This window comes from Propithecus coquereli, unplaced genomic scaffold, assembly GCF_000956105.1.
Source record: "Propithecus coquereli isolate 6110/MARCELLA unplaced genomic scaffold, Pcoq_1.0 Scaffold110, whole genome shotgun sequence".
NCBI lineage: Eukaryota > Metazoa > Chordata > Mammalia > Primates > Indriidae > Propithecus > Propithecus coquereli.
Genome location: NW_012134970.1, coordinates 127,770 through 150,865, shown reverse-complemented (window position 1 = coordinate 150,865; position 23,096 = coordinate 127,770). Strand labels below are relative to the sequence as shown.

General features: G+C 41.9%; 1 protein-coding gene across 2 annotated transcripts; it reads left to right on the top strand.

Moving 5' to 3' along the window:
- The first annotated feature begins 3,865 nt into the window (after positions 1 to 3,865).
- On the top strand, positions 3,866 to 23,083 carry LOC105814642 (UDP-glucuronosyltransferase 3A2-like). Of its 2 annotated transcripts, XM_012649699.1 has the most exons (7): positions 3,866 to 4,073; positions 6,755 to 6,856; positions 13,408 to 13,522; positions 15,592 to 16,123; positions 19,090 to 19,321; positions 20,773 to 20,992; positions 22,778 to 23,083. In XM_012649699.1, exons 1-7 carry the CDS (start codon positions 3,980 to 3,982, stop codon positions 23,052 to 23,054), a joined length of 1,572 nt encoding a protein of 523 aa, XP_012505153.1. In that variant the 5' UTR covers positions 3,866 to 3,979; the 3' UTR covers positions 23,055 to 23,083. The 2 variants fall into 2 exon arrangements, with proteins under 2 accessions (XP_012505153.1, XP_012505162.1); XM_012649708.1 differs by lacking the exon at positions 6,755 to 6,856.
- The last annotated feature ends 13 nt before the right edge of the window (positions 23,084 to 23,096 follow it).

The following is a 23,096-nucleotide window of genomic DNA, read 5'->3' as shown; positions in this document are numbered from 1 at the left end:
GAAAACCATACCATACTCATGGGGCGGCAGAATCAACATTGTTAAAATGTCTGTACTACCCAAAGTGATCTACAGATTCAATACAATCCCTATTAAAATACCAAAATCATTTTTCACAGATCTAGAAAAAATAATTCTATGCTTCATATGGAACCAGAGAAGATCCCGTATAGCAAAAGTAATCTTAAGCAAAATAAACAAACAAATAAAAAAAACCCAACAACAAAATTGGGAGGCATCAATTTACCACACTTCAAGCTATACTACAAGACTATAATAACTAAAACAGCATGGTACTGGCACAAGAACAGAGACATAGTCCAGTGGAACAGAACTGAGAATCCAGATATAAAACCATCCTCATATAGCCATCTAATTTTTGACAAAGCAGACAAAAACATACACTGGGTAAAAGAATCCTCATTCAATAAATAGTGCTGGGAAAACTGGATAGCCACATGAGGAAGACTGAAACAGGATCGGCACCTTTCACCTCTCACAAAAATCAACTCACAGTGGGTAACAGACTTGAACCTAGGGCATGAAACTATAAGAATTCTAGAAGAAAATGTTGGAAAAACTCTTATAGGCATTGGCCTAGGCAAAGAATTTATGAAGAAGACCTCAAAGGCAATCACAGCAACAAAAAAAAAATAAATAAATGGGACCTGATCAAATTAAAACGTTTCTGCATAGCGAAGGAAAGTATCATGAGAGCAAACAGACAACCTACAGAATGGGAGAAAATATTCACGTTACACATCTGATAAAAGGCTGATAACTAGAATCTATATAGAACTCAGGAAAATCAGCAAGAAAAAGTAAAACAACCCTATCAAAAAGTGGATGAAGGACATGAACAGAAACTTTTCAAAAGAAGATAGATTAATGGCTAACGAACATATGAAAAAATGCTCAACATCTGTAATCATAAGGGACATGCAAATCAAAACTGCAATGAGATATCACTTATCTCCAATGAGAATGGCCTTTATCAAAAAGTCCCAAAACAATAAATGTTGGCATGGATGTGGAGAGATAGGAACAGTCATACACTGCTGGTGGGACTGATAACTAGTCAACCTCTGTAGAAAGTAATACAGAGATACCTCAAAGAGCTACAAGTAGAACTACCATTTGATCCAGCAATCCCATTACTGGGTATCTACTCAAAAGAACAAAAGACATTCTGCAAAAAAGACATCTGCACTAGAATGTTTATAGCAGCACAATTCACAACTGTTTATAGCAGCCCAAGTGCCCATCAACACATGAGTGAATTAATAAAATGTGGTATATGTATACCATGGAGTTCTACTCAGCCACAGAAAACAATGATGATATAGCACCTCTTGCATTATCCTGGATAGAGCTGGAACCCATTCTACTAAGTGAAGTATCACAAGAATGGAAAAACAAGTACCACATGTACTCACCATCACATTGGTATTATCTGATCAATACTTAGGTGCACATATAGTAATAACATTCATTGGGTGTCAGGGAGATGGGAGGGGGGACGAAGCGATGGGTATATACGCACCTGATGGGTGTGGTGCGCACCATCTGGCAGATGGACATGCTTGAAGCTCTGACTCAGGTGGGCAAAGGCAATATATGTAACCTAAACATTTGTACCCCTGTAATATGCTGAAAAAAAATAAAAAAAAAACCACCGAAAAAAGAAACAATCCTTTGTGTTGAGCTGGTGAGTCTGGAAAAACTGTCTGTGTGAAGCAGGTTCACTGCACACTGGTTAACACTGCTTAACAGTTTGTCTGAGTCCAGCGAGACAGACACCTCTACATATAAGATAGAAGAAATGAGTTTAGTGGCCTAAAATATTATTCAAGTCTCTGAAGGAAGCCAAAATTAGAAGAATAGAATAAGTAGGAGAAATGGAAACATGGTAGATTTAAATCCATACATTCCAGTTGAGGTAAAAAATTGACAGACCTGATTAAAAATATCAAACTAATCTACAATAGGAGGATACAGGTCGGTTCCATATAAAAGGATAGGAAAGGATAGGTCATATAATTCTCCTGGAAAATAAAACATGAATAATTAGTAATAACATCAAACAAAATAGACTTTGGGTGAAAAGTACTACTAGAGACAAAATTGGTGATTCACAATGAAAGTGAACTGTTTCGCTGGGAAGGTATAATACCTGAAACTATAATTGTAAATGTGTATGCACTTGCCGAGGTGGCTTTAAATTTTATAAAGCCCAAATTTCCATAGTAACGAGGGAAAATAGAATCATAGTGGGGAAGTTGTAAAAAGTTTTTATTGAAAGATTTAAAACATTCATAGAAGTAGAACTTCCTCATGTCCAACACTTAGTGTCAATGATTAATAACTCCTGACCAATTTTCTTTTGTTTGTATTCACACCCACTTCTGGGCTTGCTTCCCTCCCCTACTCCACCTCTAATTATTTTGCAGCAAATCCCAGACATCATGAGAGTTCATCTGAAAATGTTTCAGAATGTAACACCTTAAGCGATAAGGAATGTCTTTTTATATAATCACTGTAAAGTATAACTTTTCCACAAAGCAACAGTAACTACTGAATATCATGAAATTTTGTGTTCAAATATCTCTGATAATTTTACAGTATTTTAGCACTGTTTGCATCATGTTATCTAAAATGTTGGCACTTCTGATACCCAACCCTTCCTATCTCTTTCTGTCTGATTTTTCTTAGTAGCATGTGCCATTAACACTATATATATCATTTGTTAGTGTGTTTTAACATCTGTCTCCCCAGCAGGACAGTGTCTGGCATAATAATTTGCTATCAATTTAATTGTTGAATAAATGAAAAGCTTGGAGTTTCATAATAAATCCTAATTTTTGCTAACAAATTAAGAAAAGTACAAGAAAAATAGATGGACTGGAGCCTTATGATGCCTGGTAAACCTTTCCCCTCTTCGCTCTCTCTCTCTGTTTCTCTCTTCCTACATTTCTGTTTCCCTCCCTCTCTCTCCACCATGGGCGTGTATATGTGAGGGATGCACAAATATATAAGAATGTAATGCTTCAAATAAATATAAAAAAAAACCACATGTAGACTGAAGACAATAATAGTACAAAGAAAATTCAAGAGCCTACTTCAGCTATAGACATGATCCACTGAACCATTTTTCTGCCTGTTTAGAGTTGCCCTGAAAGCCTTTCCTAAGGCCAGTGTTGGTTTGAGGGTAGGGAAGAAAAAGGTGACTCCTGGGCATAGCGATCCCTGCCTTCCACAGGCCAACAGTACAGGGGGGTGATATGACAAACTGTCTTCACCTTGTGCTCGAGGAGTTAATGGAAAGATCCCCCGTCCTATTCTATGATGCTCATTCAGAATTATAGTCTTGGCTTTAGAAGTTCAGTCCTCCAGAGAAAGACCTGAACTTCCAGAGTCAGAACACTAGCCCCTCTTCATGAATGTTATCTTCTAAAGTTGTCCTCAGAGAGACAGTCCCAGGGTGGTAGAGAGATTTGCTTTGGAGATTCAATTCCACGGAGGTGTTGAGCTTGGGACACCAGTAGGATTTTAAGCAGGTCCTCAAAGAAATGGGGTGTGAGGATGGCAGTATGAAGTAATAGAATAGGCAGTTAGAAAGGAGGTAGACAACTGGGTGGGTCACTTGGGAGTGGAGTTGTCATCAGTGTCCCTACCATTCCTGGCCTCACAGTATATTCCGGGCAGGGAGGGCTGTGATTACATGGACAGAGAAGGGTTAAGGATTAGCTTGTCAACCCCTCCTACTGACAGCTGGTAGTTTCGGAAGCAGACTGTCCAATGGAGCAGCACCCAGAGAGCAGGACAAAACTGCAAAAGGAGATGACAGAAGTCTGGCGGCCTCCTCCCTCTTCCCAAGCTCAAAGTGAGTGCTTTTGGTGCACTGAGGTGCACAGGGTCCCTTAGCCGGGCCCAGGGTGTGCAATCCAGGCTGGGCTCTGCGGCTTCTGCAAGAGAGAGCATGGCTGGGCAGCGAGTGCTGCTTCTAGTGGGCTTCCTTCTTCCTGGGATCCTGCTCTCAGAGGCTGCCAAAATCCTGACAGTATCTACAATGGGTGAGTGTTTGGCCAGAAAATCCAGACAGGCATGGTATGTGGCACAGTTATCCTTGCCTCCAGGGCTGAGGCTAAGAGTGCTTGATCAGAAGGTCATCCATGTGGTTTTCCAGCCTGCACTTGTAGGGCTGTAGGAAAGAGAAGATGACGTGATTGTGGGCAGATAGGGGCCTCTACTGCTGAGGTGGACAAGATAGTTTTGCAGAAAAACCTCAAAATCCTTCCCTCTCTCTTCCTTTTCAGGATGTGCTCTCCATTGTGCAGGGCTGGTGCCAGAGGTTGGAGATCCATCCCAGAGCATGGGACCCTGGGCTGCCTTCTGCAGGGCTCAATGGGACATTCAGAGGCTCACCCTAAACTCCAGGAGGCAGGGGTGCACAGTAGTTTTCAGCAGAAACCATGATAAGCATTTTCAGGCTCTTGGAGGCCAGGGAAGGTGCTCTGGGGCAGCGCTGCACGTTTTCTGAATCTTCATCTGGCATAAAGGAGAAGCAGGGAAAGTATTTCCTGAAGGAGGGACAGTGGAGTGTTTCCATCCAGGGAAAACCTGCAGAACTGTCCGGGGCTGAGGGAGGACCCAGGTCATTTGGATGTTTTGGAGCCTCTTTCCTTTCACTTGTGCTGCTGAAAGTTTTTGAACGACTTATGGGACAGTGAGTTCTGCATTTTATGACCTCAGTTTTGTTTCCTTTACTTTTGTTTCAAAGAGAATAGAAGATTAAAAGAAACATGTGTGTGGATAAATGGGTCATCCGAGGATGGGCTTACCCAAGACTTCATTTTAACCCATAATGGGCTCTATTAGATCACTTTTAGCTCACCCAGAGCAGGGGATCATAGATCTGGAAGGAACCATGATCACCTCATCTAGTTTGGCCCCCACTTTGATTTCCTGAGAGGGCACCTGAGGGTCAGAGGAGTGGGTGCCTTTCTTTTTCAGGAGCTCACCCACCCTCCCTGATGGCATGGGAGGAACTGACTCAGGGTTTCTTTCCCCAAGACGATCCTCACCACAACTTCTACTCAGAAGCCCTTTTCAGTGGTGATTTTCAAGTATCACTGTTTAAGAGACTGTGTAAGTCTATTTGAAACTTAATTTTTTCTTTCTGATTCCTAGTAGCAAGGAAGCAAAAGAGCTTCCTTACTTCTTGAGTGCAAACTGTCACCCTTACTCAGACTCCAAAGGGAGTTGGTGTAGTTCCTTATGTACTATAACCCCAGCCTTTGCCCCAGAATGCCGCCTGGCTTCCCAAGACCCACCATGCATGCTGTTTCTGTGGGATATCTTCTTCCCAGCTCCCTGTCCTGACATAGATTAAAATGTGAGCAAGAAGTGTAGGGGATTTGGAGTTCATGTATTCCTTGTTGCTTCAGAATATACCAGTCTGTGTATGAAAAGCTGAGTCATGCCCAGAGCTGCACATTGTTTTTGTAGCTCTCCTCCCCTTTCAACCCCATCCCCAATCTCTTGGCATCAGCCATTAACTTCTCTTTTGATCTACCTTTCTTTGCTGCTGGGAACTTAGATTCAAGCAAAGGCTCTGTGCTGGAACATGGTCTAAGAAAAGTCATTGAAGTCATGGATACAAAGTCATTGTATCTCTTTTGAAGGATCAAGTTTTTCTTTCCCCAGGATGGTGAGGTTTTCCTAGAATCAGTGATTACTTAGTCTCTCGTGCAACTAGGATCCAGCATGCCCGTCCCATGTGCTCTACAGTTATCCTTAAATTTCTAACCTGTAAGTTGAGTATTGTTTAGGTCCAAATGGAATAACTTCCTTCCAAATACATTTGAATCTCAGTAATTTTGGCTCTAAGTTGTGGCTTCAAATCCTTCATTTTTTTTTTTTTTGAGGCTAAGTCTTGCTCTGTTGCCTGGGCTAAAGTGCTGTGGCATCAGCCTAGCTCACAGAAACCTCAAACTCCTGGGCTCAAGCGATCCTCTGGCCTCAGCCTCCCAAGAAGCTGGGACTACCGGTGTGTGCCACCATACCCAGCTAATTTTTTCTGTTTTAGTTGCCCAGCTAGTTCTTTCTATTTTTTGTAGAGACAGGGTCTTGCTCTTGCTGAGGCTGGTCTCAAGCTCCTGACCTCAAGCGATCCTCCCACTTTGGCCTCCCTGAGTGCTAGGATTACGGGCATGAGCCACCATGCCCAGCTTCAAATCCTTCATCTTTTAACTCCGATATTTCAATGTCCTACAGTAGCATACATTTTGAAAAAGAAACATCTCAGGGAAAGCTCTGATTCACTGTCTGTTAGGGACTCCTCACATTGATATGCATAATATCATGCCTATAATTCTGTCAATGCAGCTGTTAATATTTCTTTTGGACAAGCCGTCTCCATATGGGCTTGGTTAAAATGCAGCCTATACCTCAGGATGAGGAACTCTTAAGGCCTAAGCATGGAGAAGCTCAGCACACTGACATGGAGACTATGAGTCACAAATGGCAATCTTTGATATAGGATTGTCACAGGTTAAGGATTTGGGTAGCCATCATCTGGGTGCAGGTGTTGGGGTTTTCCCAGAGGGAGATGGAGAGACTGAGAAAACACATCTGTCTCTATTCACTCTCAACTTCCTGTTTCCCTACCCTTCCTCTCCTTGACTTATCACCGTACCTACATCAGACACTGTACTCTCATCATTACAGAATTGAAGTTGTGCATTGTTCCTAGGTGGAAGCCATTGTCTACTGATGGACCAGGTGTCTCAGATTCTTCAAGATCATAGTCATAATGTCACCATGCTCCACCAGAGAGGAGATTCTTTTATATCAGGTATCTTTTCTCACTAATTCTTGATTTCTACTACTCAAGGCAAAGAGCCAAATCGGCATAGAAAGGCTTAGCAAAATGTTTTTGAAAATGCAACTTGATCGAAAGCATGAAAAAGGTGTATGCACATGTGTTTGCATGTAAACTGTTGGAAAGCTCCTTAAGCCTTGTCTACCAGGAATCGACACTCCATACTCTTATACTTTTCTGTCTAACTTGACTTCTACACCACCCCAAACAAATATCCACACATTATTTAAATAAATGCTACTTTATAATATGGCTTAGAAATATACTGAATGAAGTATTTGGCCATACTTAACATTTCTTATACATAAGGGTTACTTTTCTTTTTATATGTCCTAAATTACTCTTTCCCCTTTTTATGATGTCTGAAATTTAAGGAAGCTTTCTTAGGGAGCCCCTTATTTATGCAACTAAAATAGAATCTGTCATTGGGAGGATCTTGTATTCTTGAAAAACAAATGGCTGCCCATGAATATGTGCATAGTGATATCAGAAATTCTTAAGTGAGTCATCAAATCCAAAGAATTTTAGCTAAGATGAAGCTCATAAATCTGTCAACTCTTCTCTGTTGACCGACAGGGAAACAGAAGCCCAGAGAACTTAGAAGATTTGCTCAAGGTCACATGGCAGGTTAATAACACAGTTGGGTGGGTTTAGGACTTGAGACTCTGGATTGCTCAATATAGAACTGTTGCTCAGGCCTTAATTTAAAAAAATCCAAAAGTAAGCCACTTTGAGAAATAAAATTCTGAGATACTGTCAAAATAAAACTTTGAGGGTCACCTCAGGCTTTGTTAGTGTTAAAATTTTTAAAACAAATTTTTTCATAAACATTTTTTCATTTCATTTTCATATTTTTTATAGTAAAATATACATAACATATAACCTACCATTTTAACCATTTTTAAGAGTACATTTTGGTAACTTTAAGGATATTCACATTGTTGTACAACCCTCACCACCATCCATCTCCAAAACTTTTTCATCATCATAAACTGGAACTCTACCCACTAAACAGTAACTCCCTGTTGCCTACTGCCCCAGCCCATGGACACCATTGTTCTGCTTTATTTCTCTATTAATTTGACTCTTGTGGGTACAGTGTATGAGTGGGATGCTGCAATATTTGTCCTCTTGTGTCTGCCTTGCTTCACTCAGCATAATGTCTTCAAGGTTCCTTCATGTTGTAGCATGTGTCAGAATTTCTTTCCTTTCTAAGGCTGAATAAATATTCCATTGTATGTATATTTAATTGGCCCCAAATTCAACAAATTTCAATGCCTCCTGCTTTTTTGTAATCCTCTCTCTTAACTAACTACGTGACCTTTTGACTTGTTTCCCAGAAATGGTGGATGTTCTGCAAGACAAAGGATTTGAGATTCTGAAGCAAGACATCTGTCATAGTAAAAATTCCTGTGTCCCTTGTCTAGCTTCTTTGAATCAATAATTGGATCTTTGTGCGACAAGCAGCTAGATCTAGACTGAAACCCCCTTGTGGTTTAGATGACATATATAGCACATTTTGTTTATCCATTCATCCAATGATGGACATTTCGTTTGTTCCCACTTTTTGACTATCATAAATAATGCTGCTATGACCATTGATATACAAAATTTGTTTGAGTCCCTGCTCAACATCATTTTAATCATCTTCTGGAATAGATATCACATTCTTCAGTGATCATTATTTGTATCCCTTTGCATCTTGACTGGACAGCTGATTAAATAGTTGTAGTATATTGATTTTTAATATAATTATATCTTAGTTTCAAAAATTGAAATAAGTGAAAAATTTAAATTAGATTAAAATTTTAGATTAAAAATCAATGTGGCAGTTCCAATGGACTTTGAGGAATGAATGAAAGCTACAGACTTTCTACCCTTTAACAAATATACACACACCAAAATCTATAAACAATTGAAGGAATTCATGGAATTTCTTCCATTTTATCATAGGTTTAGGAATCTAGAGTTTCTTTTAATAGTCCCTCATCACAGATGTCTCTGAAGCTTTGAAACAGCATTTTCATTGTTCACTTCATCAGTAGAGCTTCAGTAAACATCTGCAAATAAAGAAAAGACATGATTGGGTTATTTCTGACTGATGCCCAATTCGGTATATTGAAACATTTGAATGATTTATTACCTCCTGTTTGGGTATGCTTTCCTATCCTATTTATTTATTTATGACTTTAAAAAATAAATAACATTAGAGGCACTGAAGAAGCAAAAGTTTCTGAAACTCACATGTACTACTGCCTCAACCAATATTGGGACACACAAGTGGGTTATTGGTAGTGGCTCTAAGAATGGGGAGGAGCGTAACAGAGAAAGCCTAGAGTGCCTTGAACAGACTGTTAGTGGATATGTGCTGAGAACTCTGCTAGCGATGACTCAGAAGGAAGAAAGGAACATGGTAGAGAAAAGCTGTATTGTCTTAGAGGCTATGTAAATCACCATAAGCACACTTGGTGGAAATAAAGATGTTGAAGTCTTCTTGCTGTGTGTAGTAAAATGAGAGAGGAAATAGAGAAATTGAGGAAAGAACTATTAGGTGAAACAGAATCAGGCCTTCATGTTTTGGGAAATTCTCACCCTATTAGGATTATGAAAGATTCTAAAATTAGAGGTGTCAACATCAGGAAACCTGTGAATCTTTTTCTCTTGTAGAGAAAGCCAATTGTGTGGCTGCACAACCTTTCGCTAATGTCTCTGAAGAATTAAAAGGTCAGAGCATTAAGTCACACAGAGGCTCATTGAAGAGATTAGTGTGAGGCAGTTTTACTGTGTACTGGTTACAAACTCGTTTGAGTTTGGGAAGACAGAACACGTTCTATACAAGTTACACGAGGTGGATTTCTTACTTACAAATAGTCAGCAAGGGACAAGGGAAGCCCAGGATTCACTGCCAGCTGGTCCCCCAAGGCTCAGAAAGCGGCCGGGGTTGAGCCTCAAGTGTGCATAACCCACACACAATGCAGATGAAGGCCTGTGAAAAGCAACCCACACTAGGTTTTATGCTCTGGGGAAACCTGACTCACTGGGTTAAAGATGGAAAAACAGCCTGTTTGTAGTGGGGACTGGAACAGAGCATGGGCTATTCAAGCCAGTTCCTTTCTATCTCAAGATATTGTGTTCCCAGTACATTCTACAGTTATTCTTGAAAACTTTAAGTGAGAAAGGGGAGGGAGGAACAGGGTTAGTCCAAGGCTACCCAGTGAGTTACCCTGCAATTAGGTGTATGACTCATGGATCCCTTCACCAGTAATGGCAGAAGGCAAAAATAGAGATGAAATTTTCTAGAAAGGATCTGTGTAGCCACCTCTTACCTAGTGAAGTGAAGTCCCATGACATACACAGCAGAGCCGCAATGTACCTGAGAATTTTATGCCAGCAAAACCATTGCCAATTTGGACTGAAAAGAACAGAGAGAGAGAGGATGTCTGGGAAGAAAGCTGTTGGACTTCCCAAATTCTACAAGTAACAAATAGATGATAAACTACTCAGCTGCAAACACATGCTAGCCTTCAGGGAAAAGGAAGGGTAACTTTGAGAGTAAAGCCGCGAGCCCAGAGGGCAGAGCTTCAAGCCCAGAGGGTTGAACTGTAGACTGGACGATTATTCTTAGTCCTTAAAAGCTAATTTTCTTTGCTTAGTTGATGTCAAAATATCTTGGGACTGGTGACTCATTTTTTCCCTATTTAAATGATAATATCTATCACTAGTATTCTATGCCTATTCCACTATTGGTTTTGGGGAGCAGATAACTATTTTCCTACTTCCATAGATCCACAGATGGAGAGCAATTTTGCTCCTGGATAGATCCTGCCTAAACTCTAACCTATACCTTATTTAAATTATTCAGGTGATGTGATTTGAGACTTTGAGGTGATGAGACTTAGATGAGATCTTGCACTCTGAATTGATTTAATCCCTTGATACTTTTGGGGATGTTGGGATGGGATGAATGCATTGTCAACCCATGTACAATGTACATAAATGTTTGGGGTCCAGAGAGCAGACTGTGGTAGATGCATAAGGTCCCTTCAAAGATATCTACGTCCTAATCCCTGGAACCTATGAATATGCTGTCTTACATGGGAAAAGGAGCTTTGTAGATATGAATAATATAAGGCCTTTGAGATGGAAAGATTATCCTGGATTATCCTGATGGGTCCAATGTAATATCAGGAGTTCTTATAAGGGAAAAGAAGAGTTGGCTGGGCATCTTGGCTCACACCTGTAATCCCAGCACTTTGGGAAGGTGGGAGGATTGCTTGATGTCAGTAGTTGAAGACCAGCCTGAGCAACAATGTAAGACCTTGTCTCCATAAAAAAATAGAAAAATTAGCTGGGCATGGTATGCACCTGTAGTCTCAACTACTCTGGGAGCCTGAGGGAGGAGGATCGCTTGAGACCAGGAGTTTGAGGTTGTAGTGAGCTGTGATGATGTCATTGCACTCTGGCCCCGAGCAACAGAGGGAGACTCTGTCTCAAAAAAGGGGGAGAAAAAAAGGAAGAAGAAGAGAAAGGAAGAGGGGAAGAGGGTATGAGAGTCATAAAAGAAATAATGATGAAAGAAAAAACTTAGAGTGATAAGGTTGCCCACTGAAATGGGGCCATGAGCCAGGGCTTTAGCAGCTGAAAAAACAAGAAAATGGATTGCTTCCTAGAGCCTTCTGCCCTCTTCACATGTGATTTTTCTTCTAACGAGACTCATTTTGGAGACTTCTGACCTCCAGAATTATAAGATAATACATTTGTGTTATGAAGCCATGAAGTTTGTAGTAATTTGTTACAGCAGCAGTAGGAACCTAATACAGCCATGATAGGTGGTCAAGCAGACTCTATGTGGCATAAGAGAAGGTTGGAAAAGCCTTTATAGGCTTTGGGGGAACTAAGGGGAGAGCCTATTTTATTACAATTTGTATAGATTCTAGAGCCTTTTGTTATAGTGGCCCTATTAGAAATGGCCTGATTATTAAGTAATGTGCATTCTTGGGCTTAGGTAAAATTAATAAATGAGGAATATGTTGTCTTTAGAATGCAGAAAGCCCTAAAAGATCTTGGACTTGTAACATCGTGGGTCCAGAGAGTCTCCACAGTTGTTTCTAAGATAGTGCCAGGGATGGCAGGCTTCCGACTAATCACATAATTCCTTGGAACTTAACTGAGGAACTAAGACTTGTTCTTTGTGAGGGACAATGGCTTATCCTTTTCTGAGCTCCTGTCTGAATGCTTTCATGTATTGAATAAGTGTGTCAAATGAATCTCCACAGAGAAGGACATCTTTAGTGTAGGGTCATATCTGTGCTCCTGGAGGAAGCTGAATGCAGGATCTCACTGGCGAAGACTGGGCAATAGGGCTGTTGAAGTACTCCATGGGCAGCCCGTTACAGGTGTATTGTGTTCCTTCCTGGGTGAAGATAGGCTGTGGCTGAGAGCCTGCTGAAATAGGCACAGAAGAGAACATAATAGCCAAATCTATGAGTGCAAAGTATTTGCCAGTAGCTACTTGAATACAGTCTGTAAATTCCATTAGATTGGGTATAGGGGCTTTAATATGTGAAACTGTGCCTTAATCTACCCCCAATCCCTCTACAAAATTTGATTTTGATGTCATCTCCTGAAAGCACATGTGAATTAAGAGGGCCTGAATGGTTTATTACTTATAGAATGAGGCTTTTTTGGAAGAGAAGGACAAGCTCCCAAGTGAATCTGAAAAATGGCTTTACAGAGCAGGGAGGGATGACTGGCCTGAGTTTTTATTGTGTGAAGGGGTTGGGATGGTGTGAGGGTTCCCTGCCATTGGCTTGATTTGCATGGTTTGAAATTCCTACCAGGCTAAAGGAGGGAGCGTGTATTGTGCGGAGTTTCTTACCAGTTTGCCCAGATGAAGCACAAAGGGGGACAGGAAGATGGGGCTGGAAGTCTGTCTGTGGTCCATCATCCAAAATGAAGTCAGACTTTTTATTATACATGGGTAATGGGAAATGAGCCAAGCTGGTAAGTAGTGATGCAGGGGACTGGTATTTTAATTAAGCCTGTTAGTATTTTTCCACTGAATTAAAAATTATTAGCATGTATCACTTTAAATAATAAAAATCAACTTTTTGCTAAAACAGAAAGAGCAGAGGCTCTGGAATCAAACAGACCTATACTGTATTTAAATCCAAACTCTGTCACTTCCTATGTGTGCAATTTTGACAGATTAGCTTAAACTAAATTAGCCTTTGTTTTCTTATCTATAAAATGAGACAAATAGCTGTACCTTTAAAGAAAGCTTTAAATGGAACTTGCCATAACTTTAAATTGAAAAAACAATCAGCAATCATTGTAAGGGTCTCAATAAATGTCACCAGTATATAAGACTGAATAAATGAGAAAGCAACAAAGATAAATGCACTTCAGAAAGCAAACATTCAAATAAATATAAAATCTTTGGAATAAAAAAATTTTGATATTGTTATGCTAATGTTACCATGTTGTGGGCATAGCTTTTTTTTAACCCATTGCTATTCTTTTAGATTTTAAAGAGGAGGAAAAATCATACCAAGTTATGAGTTGGCTTCTGCCTGAAGATCATCAAAAAGAACTTAATAAGCATTTCAATTTTTTTATAGAAGAAGCTTTCAATGGCAGGTAGTTTTTTATTCTTTGAACCAGAGAGTCACTATTTAAATCATACAAATGAATGGATGCATGCATGGAAATTTGGAATGAACAAAAGAGAAACGGATGGATGGATAGATGGATGGATGTATAGAAGGACAGCTAGATGATAGTGGGGTGGATAGATGATAGGTGGGTAGATTTGGTACAGTCATTGGAAATTCTTCCTTACTCTGTACTGTCCTCATGCTAAGACCTTGAATGTATTTCTGTACAAAGTGAAAGGTTATTCCTTCTGGGACTTCTTTTCTGCACTTCACCTACAAACTTTGTCTATAATTTCCCCAACACAGAGACAAGGATATGCCCCTCAACTTCTCATTGTCAATGGGAAAAATAAGAGCCACTCTTTTCCTTTTATTTACCTCCCCTTCTTTCATACATATTTAAAAATAAAGGGAAGAATTATGAATATTGCTTTTTCAGAAGTTGAAGATTTGGCCATGCCTAGTTCTTTTATAAAGCAATCAATCTGGTACAAATTGAGACACGAAACTGATTGCTTTTGCTTCATCTAGAATGGAAAGGAACAGGTAACATTTTAATCTTAGAAATAAAAGAGAAAAGAGAGAAATCCATGCCTACTTTGATTAATTACAGTGGCCTTACCCCTCTTCTTTCCTTGCAAATTCTAATCAGTAATCAAGGTGATGTTCAAATCTGAATTTTTCCATAAAGCCTTTTTCCTCACTCAGACTGGAAGACCACATTCCCTCCTCTATAGGTCTGATATAACCCACCCATTTAATACTTAGCCTATATCATCTTGCACAGTGAGTTATAGATTTTAAGGATACGTCTTGTCCCTTTTCCCCTAGTTTAGTATTATTAAGGACAGGTATAAGAAATAATGCATTCATACCGTTTTTAAATTTACTAGCTTGTTTTTAAATATAATTAACAAACTATATTATAAAAATTTTTATGAATTACTGAGATTATCCAAAATATGTGGCAATCATTCCTTTGTTATGCAACTCTTTAAAAATGTACAAACGAGGATGATTTCGGCCAACACTTTCATTATTTGACTTGAAGCTGGTCTTAAAGGTTAGACGGGGATCTCGATATACCTAATAAGTTCTCAGTCTCAGGGCAATCCCTAACTGAGGGGCAATGGTGCAGTGATATACAGGTTACAGGTGTGCCAAGGTATTGGTTCTCTCAGTCCTCGAAGCTGCCAACAGGCCCCCGATATCTAGAGCCCTGGCACCTATGAGCTCTGGTCTGGGCATCCTCATTGATTTCTTTAGCATGCTGAAAGACAGGATCATATTCTTTGAAGAAAATGAAGGGAAATCACTGTAAGAAGAAAGGTCCTTGGAATAATAGCATAGGCAAAGTCTTAATTAAATGTCAGTAAAGCTTTGGCATTTTCTTCTGTGACTACTCTAGCCTACATTGAAGTGGAAAGGCTAATAATGTGTTTCACAACCAGGCTGTCTTTGGTTTTTATTTTTTTACATTGCTTAATTCCTAGACATAGAATGGTGAAATTTTCATTTTTAGCCAAGATTTTTGGTTCTAACATGATCGATGTTTCTTGGGTGAGGCAATGTCTCATATGCAAACATATAATGATAAAAAATTAGCATATATCTTCAATATTGATAAATTCTACCATCAAATTACCTACAAGTTTGGGTGGGTAAACAAGACAATCACTCATAAAAAGTCAGTATATAAAGGAGGGTTAAACAGAGCATGATAGAATTTATCAGGGAGACACAGAACTGTGAGATCTGCTATAGTCAGAGATGGGTCCCAGAACAGGAGGACCTTGAATTGGCAATGATGGTGGGTGGGATTTGGATCTGGGTGGGAAGCTGAAGGCAGAAGTGTGCACTCTAGGGAGCAGAAATATTTGAAGCATAGTGACCACGGCAGAGTGTGTTTGTGAGAAACTGGTTGAATGTGTGGGCTACTGCTAGATATGCTCTTGGTTCTCCAAGATATTGTCTATATATTTCAAGATTCTTTTGCATATTGTGAATTTAACACCTCTCATGAATATTTATCATTTATTTCCTTTCTTACAGAGGAATATATGAAAACTTTTTAAAGTTCATGGAACAACTGGCATTTCAATGCAGTCATTTGCTAAGCAGAAGTGATATCATGGATTCCTTAAAGAATGAGAACTTCAACCTTGTGATAGTTGACAGTTTTGACTACTGCCATTTCCTGATTGCTGAGAAGCTTGGCAAGCCATTTGTGTCTGTTCTTACCACCTCATTTGCCAATGTGAACTTTGGGCTTCCAAGCCCCTTGTCTTATGTTCCAGTATACAATTCCTTGTTAACTGACCACATGGACTTCTGGGGCAGAGTGAAGAACTTTCTGACTTTCTTTATTTTCTCCAGGAAGCAATGGCAAGTTCAGTCTCTATATGACAACACTATCAGGGAGCATTTCCCAGAAGGCTCAAGACCAGTTTTATCTCATCTCCTACTGAAAGCAGAGCTGTGGTTTGTTAACTCTGACTTTGCGTTTGATTTTGCCCGGCCCCTACTTCCCAACACCGTTTATGTTGGAGGCTTAATGGCCAAACCCACTAAACCAGTACCACAAGTAAGTAAACCCTTAGCACTAATTTGGATTTTATGCCAAGGCCTTCAGTATGTGGTAGTGGCTGCCCTGTGCCAGCGGGATCCTGAGACTGAAGTAGGGCCAGGGAAGGGAGGCACCTAGGGCCTGCTGTGTGAGGAGGTCTCACCTTTAGGGCTGTGCTAATACAGTGCTGGGCCCTGAATGGTCCTGAGATTGAGGCCTCTTCCTGTGGGCTCCTTTGGCTGCTCTCTTTCCTTACCCTAGTCCTGGGCTTGGTGTGATAAGAACTTTATGACAGTTACTGTTTTCATTTGCATTTTGCATGAGCATATGTACAATAAATATGTAGTTAGTGCCCATTGTATGCAATAATATGCAGGAAAATGAGTTACTTATTGACAATGCTGTGATACAGGGAGTAAGTGGGGTGGGACTGTGTGGGACTGACTGACAGCCAGAATGGCAGAGTGATACCCAGTATCCTCTGCTTGTAGAGCCCTGGCTCCTGGCTCCAGCTAGACCCCATGATCTGATTTGTCTAAGATGGGCCCAGGCTGCTGTAAGTTGTATTTTGGTGATTTGAATAAGCAGCTTGGACTCAGAACCCTTTCTGTAGAAGGTTCTAGAAGGGAGGACAGTATTAGGGGCTCACGACACCCCAGATATAACTGGGCCCCCAAGCAGTGTGCCCTGCAAGAGACGGGAGAGACAAAGATAGGTATACAAAAAGTAAGGTGAAAGGGTGTGGGGAAGTCAGGGTACCACCAGCATTCCCATGAGCCAATTGCACTGACTGAAATCTAGCCCCCTTTTTTATTCTCTTTTTCATGCTATAGATTACAATGGTTTCACATGAAAAGCTTGTGGGTTACAATGTGCAGAAGTTTCAAGTCTCCCCTGAAAGTCACAAGATTCCTTAGCTAATTATTCTTTTATCTATAGAAGCAGGAACACATAGCTCATTACTAAGTACAACTACACCTTAAGGTATGTATAGATAGTATCTCTGAACTCAGCAGCTGTGGCCCATTCGATTGAGGAACAAAGAGATTGGTACTTCTTACTGGAAGGTTAGCTCCCCATTAACTGAGGCGTTCTACTGAGAAAGGGGAGGGAAGGAACTCAACCTGGTGTTCTTTAAGAATTGGAGCCTGGCATCCCTTCTCCCAGGCTGACATTTTGCAGTCTTCCTCTACAGCTATGGGTGGCTTTCATGTCAAGCTGCTCTGTGGCTTCTTAGGCATGAGGCCCCTCAGGCTTTAAGGTGGGAGTCTGCTTAACTGTACTCCCAGATCGCTGGAATGTCCCCCAACTAGGCAATTAACTTCTGTCCTTATCTCTGGCTCCTGCTCAGGCAGCATTCCTTCACCTCCTCTCCTCCCACGGCCTCAGAAATGGGATCCCTAAGCCCTGGCAGTCTTATCCCCATCAGGACAGCTTGGATTAGTTGGCTGCCTGCTGCTTGTCAGCACTGGGTTGCCATTTTGCAAATTCTAATCAGTACATGTACAACATGTACAACATCCTACCCCTGTAGGTGTGATCCTTTCTAATTTTATAAATGAAGAAAGATGGAGGTGCAGGTGACATAGGTGACCTTCCCGGCACCATGCATTTGCAAGGCCCTGAGGGCCTGGACTTGGCCTGGGCCTTGAGGTCACCAAATGTCCATCCCTCCTCCCCTGACCTCGCATTGAGTGAGCAGGAGGAGTTGGGGGTGATCCATGGGAAAGATGGGCTTCGCGTTGGTGGCAGGAGCTTAAAGTAATGAAGCTGGGAGGGAGGCCCCCAGGCAGGGAGAGCAGGGCCCATGCGAGGAGCTGGAAGTGGGATGGTCATGAGTCTGGGCTCCCTGGGCTGGTTTGGCTGGACAGAGCATTGCATGAATAAAGCCAGGGGGGACTGAGTGGAGGCTTTATCTGTCAGGAGGGTGGGGCAGGCCTTGGCCATAGAGTAAAGGGAGGGAATTGTTGTGAGGATAATAATGGCAGTGAGAGTTGGAATATCTGTGAGACACACATGCTTTTTTAAAAAAAATTTTCTTCTCTTTATTTTCCAATTTTTATACAATGGTCTTAGATTGATTTAGTTGTTATAGAAAGGGTGACAAAGCTGTTTTAATAAAAGTGGTCCTTTGGGATCGTTAATCAGACAATGGTGGACTGTGTAGAATCCAGTAGGGGCCCAACCACCTAATAGGTTGAGGAGTTGGGAGCTTAGGGGAGGGGCAGATGTGCAGAGAGAATCAGGGTCGAGGACATATTTGGAAATAAGAACTGACAAAACTGTCTTAAAGCCATGGTAAAGACACTAAACACCAACCTTCCTTAAGAACTTCCTGGGGGACTTTAAGACATAGCTGCTCAGGTGTGCTATTGGGACTGGGCATGGCTGCTTTGTACAAACCTTCCCATGTGGTTATCATCTGCAGTCTTGTGGGTGAGACATTGGAGTAGAGGATGAAGTATGTACAAAGATAAGTGGGCGAGAATATCATGGAATGTAGGATCCACACTGTGTGTGGGTGGAGGGAGCCTTACCCCATTCTGCCTCCATTTCTGCTGATGACAGCAATGTCCTCTCAGCTTCTGCATTCTGGCCTCCAGAAGTCCACTACCGATGCTGGATGTGACCCCCAACTGGTGCTGTCCCAGACCACCACCTCTGGTCTGGCCTTGGATATCTTTCAGATGACTGTGACTCCCTGAACATACAATGGGTGGAGGAAGAGGAACAGCCCAGAATCTGGGGTCAGGATTTGAAAGAAGGGAGTTGTTCTCACCCACGCAATGGACAGGTGTGGACAGTGCAGGGGTGCTGAGCTGTCCCAGGGGCCATGATAATTGTTTCAGGATGGTGATGTCAAGGCACCGATTAGAGGCACTGATGAGAGGATGTGTCAGCGAATAGTGGGATTTGCATTCTGCTACCTCTGAGGCTTGCACAAGCAATTGTGTTGTGTCCTTTGCTTGGTTATCTCTCTCCAGGAGTTGGAGAACTTCGTTACCAGGTTTGGGGACTCTGGTTTTGTCCTTGTGACTATGGGCTCCATGGTGAACATCACTAGCTTCCGGGAAGTCCTTAAGGAGATGAATAGTGCCTTTGCCCACCTCCGCCAAGGGGTGATATGGAAGTGTAAGCATTCTCACTGGCCCAAAGATGTCAACGTGGCCGCAAATGTGAAACTCATGGACTGGCTTCCTCAGAGTGACCTCCTGGGTAAGGGATGCCCAGGCCTGCTCCTCTAGTTCCATTGTCCTGTCTTTGGGGCTCTTCAGGGCTCTGACCTCTAGCTAGGCATTTGTTCCAGCCATGGAAGGAGCTGCCCATGGATAAAGGTAAGCCTACAGAGGGCAGGAAAGAGACGCCAGCTGGAGGTCTTGAGGTATCAGGCTATTTTTCCTAGGGGATGAGATGCAAAAAGGGCCAACTTTCCTCCTTCTTTTCTATCCCAGGCTGACATGTACAGGCAGTAGTGATATTCCTGTTACATCCCCTCAACGCTACTGCCTTTAGTCTTGGACAGGTCACCCAAAATGCAAGACAACCTGTGAACTCTGAGAATATACTCTGAGAGGGGACGCTGCCGCTCTGTTTAGTGGCTTTGTGAGCAGCAGTTCAGCCACTGTTGTCACAAAAACACACACCCGCACAGAGAGACATCCTCTGAATCCAGAAAGGGTCTGCACAACTCAACCTTCACAACACTGATGCCAATGATGACTTTAGGATGTGGTAAGATAGCTTTGTGCCAAGCTTAGCAATTTCACAGCTCATAATTTGTTTTACCAAGTTGTCTAGTCCAGAGAGTTCCTTCATCCCGGCAAGTTTCTGTGCTCCTGGCACTACTTGTTAGAGACACAGCCGTGCATAGCACTCAGTAGAGCAAATGCTCATAACCAAGATATGGCTCCAAATACCTTTAACATTTAAGAAACCATATTCCTTGCTCCAAATCTACGAAGTTATTTCTTTAACTCTTTAATTTCTTTAATTATGGAGCCCAGGATTCTCATTTCCAAGAAGAGGCAAGGAGATTCTGATACCCTTTGCAGTTGAGTTACTCTGGGTGAGATGGACTGTTCATGATATCATTTTAGTTAGCTCCAAACACTGCTGGGAGGCAGGGACAGGAACGGGAAATACCTCGGCTTTCAAGGAGCTTGTCACATAATGGAGTCTACCATACAAGTCCAGCAACATATGAATTGTGATGGCAAAGAATGAATCAGGAGTGAAAGAAAAGGAAATTTGTTTTCAGTGGATAACAAAGAGCTCAGGACAGACAGACTCAGGAGGTAAACATGGAGGGAGAATCACACGAGAGAGAATAGAGATCAGAGAAGAAAAGAGAGCACAGGGAGGACACGGAGAAGGAAAGATGGATGGATCGATGGATAGGGGTATGTGCCTTTCTTAGCCCTCTTCTCTATAGAACACCCTGGGTTCTCAGTCTTAACCTGGGCTTGGAAAAGGCTCTATACACAGCATGGCTTGGAATCCAGCACCTTGGAACTGCTTCCTTGGATGTGCCCCAAGCTACGTCATTCTATACAATGGCTCCAACACACCTGTAGGTCCCCTTGGCCTTTTCTCATGCCCTCCCTGCTCAATCTGGTGTTTTGAAACTTTTCATTTTGAATGTTGCGTCCTTTTCTTCTGTGCAACAGCTCACCCCAGCATCCGTCTGTTTGTCACCCATGGTGGGCAGAACAGCATCATGGAAGCCATCCAGCATGGGGTGCCCATGGTGGGCATCCCTATTTATGGAGACCAGCCAGAAAACATGGTCCGAGTAGAAGCCAAAAAGTTTGGTGTCTCTATTAAGTTAGAGGAGCTGAAGGCAGAGACATTGGCTCTTAAGATGGAACAAGTCATAGAAGACAAGAGGTATGCCGCTTTCGGGGGTGTGCTCCCTTTGGGTGAGTGAAGGTATAAATACTAAGGGCATTGTGTGGGCCTGTTTGCAATGTAAACTGTATTTTCCAGGATGTGGGACAATATTTGTGTGATGCTAAGAGCTGGTCTGTGTCCTCTGAGAGCAAGACTAGAGCAATTTAAGTTAGATGCCAAGAATAATTTTCTACCTTCTGTGTTTGTGCACCCAAACTGCATACACAGGGGCTCTGTGAGAGCTCTAATGTTTGCAGTTCTTCTAGTGGAATTGTAGCTGAGGCAGGATGTTGCCTTTCTGTTCTGCAAATGCTCCACAGTCTTTCCCTCTTTGGTTTTTGTTCATGCTTCTCTCTAACACTCCTTCCCTGCTCTTCTTGGAGAGGCTCCCTCATGACGTTAGGTCTCATCTCCAACTCATTTGTTCCTAGATTTCATCCCAGAATGTCCTAGTTGGCTTCTTCTCCCGCCTACCCCAACTATATTATTTCCTCCTTAACACTTCATAGGGGCTGTAGTTACCTCATTTGTTTATGTTTTATTTATTATCTCTTCCCACCACATTAGAGAGAAGAGAATATAGATCTTCATGAATATAGCAGTGTGTTCCCTTGTTTTCCACTATGTTCCCAGTGCCTACAACAGGGCCTGCCACAAAGTAATGAGTTTTGAGCTAATGAGTTTTGGTCAAGTGAGCTATAGAATGGTCCCAGTGACCTCTAGGTAACTAAATGCTCATCCAACACAATGACATTATTTGAAGAAATAAACATATATTGTCTTTCTTATAACTAAGTAGGGCTTAGTAACTAATTAAACTTTAAAGGGCATGATCGTCAAGGCTTAGGAGACACTGAAGCACTTTCAGTTCAATGACTGGTAAGGAATCACATAGCTCATGGTTCTTAGCCCTAGAACAGTTGTTAAGTTGGAGGTGTCAGATAACCCCAGAGTAGTTGCAATATTTGCAATGTCATGTGTTGTGGATATTCATTTACTAAAGTAGAGGTTTGTGGCTTCCATTGGATTTTTGAAGTCTTAGACCCTAAATGGCCATGATCCACTGGCTTTTGGGAATGAGTCATTCTGTGCTAGGGTGGTCACCAGACACTGTACATCCCCAGGGCCAGCTTGATAGTTTGTGGGAACTGGTGTAAAATGAAAATATGGGGTTTCTTGTTGTAAAGTTTAAGAATTTCAAGACGGTGACAGCAGAGAATTCAATCAAGCACTGGATAGTACTAAGCTTGTGGTGCAAATATGCAGGCAGCAGTCTAGGAAGTCAGGCCTGGCCAACATGATCCTTTAATGCTGCAGGAAAGTGCAGTCATTGTCCTGGCCTGACAGTCCCCAGAGTGACATTTTTCACCCAGTCTAGACACTGGCACAAGGTAGATGCTCCATGTATATGAGGGCTGTCCAGAAAGTATCCAGCCATAATTTTCATAATTTTTCATATTACATGGCTGGATATTTTCTGGACAGCTCTTGTACATATAATAATTACATCATATAATTTTCCTATAAGCTCCCTTGGAGTAGGGACTAGTCCTTACAGACTGATTCTTCTTTATATAGTTTGACACTTTTAGCATTAAGCATGGATTTTTGCATGTAGGTATCATTTTTGAACTTTTTAAGGGGACCCAGCTAGACTATTGGAAATCAGGCCAACAAATTGACCTTGAAATGCAGTCTTTAGTGCATCAAATAGAAAAAGATTACACGTTTAAATCCTGTGAGGTCACATCAGTAACGGCCCTACCCCATCTCTGCCAACAGGTACAAGTCTGCAGCAGTGGCTGCCAGTGTCATCAGACGCTCCCACCCCCTGACTCCCGCCCAGCGGCTGGTGGGCTGGATCGACCACATCCTGCAGACAGGGGGTGCAGCACACCTCAAGCCCTATGCCTTCCAGCAGTCCTGGCATGAGCAGTACCTGCTGGATGTCTTCATGTTCCTGCTGGGGCTCACTCTGGGCACCGTGTGGCTTTGTGGGAAGCTGCTGCATGTGGTGTCCAGGTGGCTGTGTGGGGCCAGGAAGCTGAAGGAGACATGAAGCCAAGTACAGCACAGAGAGGGCTGCGTGTTGTCACAGACC

Coding starts and splice junctions, on each gene's coding strand:
- LOC105814642 (XM_012649699.1), top strand. CDS start 3,980: ATGGCTGGGCAGCGAGTGCTGCTTCTAGTGGGCTTCCTTCTTCCTGGG. Junction 6,857..13,407: donor AGGAGATTCTTTTATATCAG/GTATCTTTTCTC, acceptor CTATTCTTTTAG/ATTTTAAAGAGGAGGAAAAA. Junction 16,124..19,089: donor CCACTAAACCAGTACCACAA/GTAAGTAAACCC, acceptor ATCTCTCTCCAG/GAGTTGGAGAACTTCGTTAC.